General features: G+C 41.8%; 1 protein-coding gene across 1 annotated transcript; it reads right to left on the bottom strand.

The window, feature by feature from the left end:
• Positions 1-1,240: 1,240 nt before the first annotated feature.
• LOC107656739 (heparan sulfate glucosamine 3-O-sulfotransferase 1-like) lies at positions 1,241-3,370 on the bottom strand. Its single transcript, XM_016444679.1, has 2 exons — positions 3,240-3,370; positions 1,241-2,598 (listed from the first exon to the last, which is right to left on the bottom strand). The coding sequence occupies exon 2, from the start codon at positions 2,564-2,566 to the stop codon at positions 1,691-1,693; it is 876 nt and encodes a 291-aa protein (XP_016300165.1). The 5' UTR covers positions 2,567-2,598; positions 3,240-3,370; the 3' UTR covers positions 1,241-1,690.
• Between the last annotated feature and the right edge of the window lie 1,404 nt (positions 3,371-4,774).

Genomic DNA, 4,774 nt, shown 5'->3' with positions numbered 1-4,774 from the left:
CGCGTGTTTGTGGCGAGTGTGTTCTGAGTGCACGCACAAACACACACTTACTTTACCATAGCGATTCATATAGAAAACAGCTGTTTTAAACTGTAATAATATTTCACCGTTTTATAATAAATGCAGCTTAGTGAGTGTTTAATGCTGAAAAAGTGTTTAATGCTGAATCATGGAATAGCAGCTTTAGGAAATGTGTCCTGAACGATCCACGAGGACAAACATGAGCAGGAAAACCACATTCATCCAGAGCTGCTAATGTCACTGTGACCACACACACACACACACACACACACACACACACACACACACGCACACACACTTATCTAAATGGGGTCATAGCAAAGACTTCTAATGTTTATATACACAGCTAAAACTATAACTAAACTAAACCAAAGCCACACACTAATCCGAACTAATAATGTTCTGCATTTTTCCACAATAAAACAAACTTTTTTTATTTCATGTTTATACTGTTTTTGCAAATGAGGACATCCTCAAGGTGGTTTGTTCAGGTTCAGCTCACATATGGGTACAAATCTGTCCTCACAATATGGTTAAGTAGGAACAAACACACACACACACACTCACACTCACACACATAGAAAGAATGGTAACATTTCAGCTGTGCATTTCAAACTAAACTAAGGAGCTTATGGACAGTGAATCATGTAAACATGCAGATCTGATTCATCTGGACCGATCGCTGGAAAAACACCACATCATACACATGAAATATAAAACACCACAAAACAACCTCTGAGATCAGACTCAGACATGCACAGATGATTTTAATGAAGAACTGTTTCAGTTGCTCAATCACTGACGAGAAGTAAGACGATAAAAACTGTACAAGACCACAAAGAATCCACTGAATCAACTTCTGATGTTCCTCTGGAAACTGTTCAGTTCTACCAATAAAACACAATGAAACCGACTGCACTGCAACAGCGAAACAATGTTTTCATGAGCAGAGCTCACACGCACACACAGAGAAAACAGTGCACACGTATGTGGTGTTCTCATGTTACACTTTCACTCACGTTACACAATAACAGTTCAAAGAACAACGTTACACTCCTATAACAAATTAAACATTAGGATGATTACAGACGACAGAAAACTAAAGTCAAAAACCAGGAAATTCTCCAAGCATAAGTCCACACACACACACACTCTCACACACACACACACACACACACACAGTCAGCAAAAGACTGTCAGAACAACAGAAAACACCAGATCATAGCAAAAATATCTTTATTACTGAAAGATTCCTTCATATAAAGAATGTAATAAACAGAATACACAGACTATGTCATGAAATTAATGAGGAACTGTGCTGTAACACAGACTGATATAAAGACACAAACACACATTCATAAACTTAGCAGCAGGGAAACAGTATTTTGATCATTACCGTCACGCATTAACATATAACATAGATGTATTTCACATGCATATGTCCATATATCTAAATATAAGGTTTATTAACAGCTCTGAAAACGAACTCCACTCACATCCAGATCTTACTGTGAACGATTCGTCAAAAACTAGACTCCATAATCATGAAATCATAAAAAAAACTTTGAGTTTGTCACATTACGGGTTGTTTCATGTCGAAATGTTCCAGTTACTTCAGGAGCGATTCCTTGCGTGTTGATTCTCAGCTTATTCGACGTTCACCCGCTTCTCACTTCCAGTCGAATGTTCTTCCGACCATCTCAAAGAACTTCTGATTGGGTTCGTGAAAGAAGTCGTAGAGTTTGCGCAGGATTTCAGGCGCGACGCGCGGATGCTTGCGACCTTTAGAGCCGTGCAGGCATCGCTCGCGCCGGCGGTCGCGCAGACAGAAGAAGCCCTTGGTCTGGTTGAAGTAGAAGTTGGAGGCGTTTATCTGCGGCTCCAGATGAAGGAACTCCTCCACCTTCTTCATCTCCGGAAGAGGGTTTCTAATCAGCGCGTCTCCGTCCACCAGATGAACGCAGCTCCTGGGAAACACGTCGAGCCAGCGCCGCATGTGGACGTGATACAGACTGCGGTTCAAGGCCTTGTAGTCCAGGTTGAGCTCTCCGTCGCGCATCAGCAGCGTCTCGAGCGTCTGCTGCCGCTTGCGTTTCTCCAGACGGTTGTGGAAGACCTGCGTGTAATCGGACAGCAGTCGCTCGGCCGGCTCGCGGACGATCAGCAGCAGCCGCACGTCAGGATTCATCCGTCGGATGCGCTCAGGAACGCGGGCGGAGGTGAAGTACGCCGGGGTTTTCTCCACCGTCAGCTGACCCGAGCGAGCGAGCGGCATCTGGGACACGTACCAATCCGCGCCGCGCCGGTAGTGACTGTCCCAGTCGAAGAAGTGCACTTCGCTCTGAGCCGCGGCGACGTCCGAGTGGAGACTCAGCATCTCGATGAGAGCGCGCGTGCCGCCCTTCCTCACGCCGATGATGATGATGTCTGGCAGGCGGCGCGCGGCGCTGGAGAGCGGGTCATGATCGCGCGAGACGACAGCGGAGAGCGAAGGGGATCGAGCGAAGAAGAAGAAGAGCAGCACAGCGACGGTAACAGCGGCCATCAAGACCAGTAACGTGAAACGCTCACACGCCTCTGAAACACAAACACAGCGTTAAAAACACGCAGAACTGAGGCCAAGCTGTAACTGTAGGAGTTACGACGTTTGTGAAATCTGACACATCATATAGCTAACAAACTAAATAAAACATAAATCTGCACTTGTAGGAATTTAGTTTTTTTTTTAAGTGTGTGTGTGAAATCTGATTAATCATATGAAACTAAAACAAAACATCAACCTGCAATTGGAGGAATTATGATTGGTCAGATTTCACAAAATTCACATGAAACCAAAGTAAAATATCAACATGTGATTGTAGGAATTTTGAATTCGGTCTCATAATATAAAACCAAAATAAACCCTGATAGTCAAAACTTAAAGTTAAAACATGCTCATTCAGTGATAAAGTACTCAGTACTCCTCTTCTTTTCACTTATATTAATATATTTATCCATGAGATGAGATTCTTCGCTAGTCAGAAACACTTTAGGAGACTATTGAGCTGAACTGTGTTTTTAAATGCGCCGTTTGTACGAGTCTCTTTAAAAACGATATTTACACAACAATACGACACATGACAGGGAAACGGATAGTTTAAAGTTAATATCGTGACATAAAACATGCAGGTCGTGTTCATTCTGATCATTAATGTAATCAAGACACGAGCGCGGATTACCTGTCGATCAGATCCATGAAGAGACACTTCTTACGAGGAGAAATCCCGCATATCCTCCGCGAACACACACACACACACACACACACACACACACACACACACACACACAAATAATCACAAACACACTCTGTGAAAGTTTCCTCACGCACTTCACTCGCATAAACGCGCTGCGCCCGCGCTGACGTAACCGTGGCGGCCACGCCCCGTTCCGATGACATAATCGAGGCCCCGCCCACCGGCGCGACAGCGCTGCATTAAAGTCATTTGTAAACATTTGCATGTTAATTTTTCATGATTGTTTAAGGATGTACTGTCTGGATTTATCACAAACCGATAAGAATGTGAAGGTGATTTGCTTTGGAGTGACTTTCAATGTGATGATGTTTTTTTTTTAATGTGCATTATTTAACTGATTAACATTTATTTAACTGTAACTTGTATTAATATTCTGTACATGTGGCTCATGTTGGATATGATGGAGAATCTGCAGTGTCTATTAATGTTCATACTGCAGTCCCAGCTAACATAAATATGCTCTAAGAATGTTTTGCTAATGTTCCTGTTTAAACGTTATTCCTGATATGTTCTCTGAATGTTCAAAACGCGGAATATTTTAACTGTGATTAAAAGTAACATCGTGGGAACATTACTTTTAGATATTCTCTAAACCATTTTGCATGAACATCTAATATGTTTCAGATAAACATTCCATGAATGATGTGTATAATGTTATTAAAGACCAGATAACTTTGAATGAATGTTCTATTACAGTTTTTCTCAGCTGCTTACACACACAATCTTTCCTCGTCACACAGTTTCTGAAAGCTGACACTCAAACAGCAGAAGCACACACCAAATCTACAAACCCAGACACTAATTCTCAGCCTTTGACTCAGTTTTCATAAATTTCATAAAACACTTTTTGCAAAACACAACACACAGTTCTCAGTGTAACACACACAAATCTAAGAGGAATTAAAATTATGGCAAAGCTGTTTGCTTCTGAGATGTGTTTGTGATGTTTTGAATGCAGCGCTTCATTCTGCAAGAGATGTGAGGCTTTTTACATTTTGTGTGCAATTATTGGATTTGTGTGTAAAGTTTTGAAAAAAAAAGAAAAAAAAAGGAGGCCAAGTTTTGAAAATGTGTGAAAACAGCTGAAAAAAACCCCCAATGTTACTGGAAGAATGTTTGTTCATAACTTTGTGAGAATGTTGAGAGAACGTTCCCTGTTCGCTGGTGTGATTCATGAGCAGATCATATTTAATATCAGATTAGCTCCTTTAACAAACATGATGATGACTCTCAGCAGCTGCCATAAACCCTGCTCCACATCAGCTCAAAGCTCTGTACTTCCTCCAGCGAGTAGACAGACCAATCACAGGAAACAACCACTTAAACCTGACCCTGACTAACACACGGTTATTGTCTAGTTATGTAAGTGACTGCTGCAGTGGAGCTGATTTACTGACGTAATGAAACACTCCCAGCCTTCCTGCAGCTCTTTGCTTTGATTAGTGTTCATACACTAGAAA

Source organism: Sinocyclocheilus anshuiensis, unplaced genomic scaffold (assembly GCF_001515605.1).
Source record: "Sinocyclocheilus anshuiensis isolate Anshui unplaced genomic scaffold, SAMN03320099.WGS_v1.1 scaffold3384, whole genome shotgun sequence".
NCBI classification, from domain to species: Eukaryota; Metazoa; Chordata; class Actinopteri; order Cypriniformes; family Cyprinidae; genus Sinocyclocheilus; species Sinocyclocheilus anshuiensis.
Note: the sequence above shows the minus strand (reverse complement) of the source record. Positions and strands in the feature narration are given on the sequence as shown.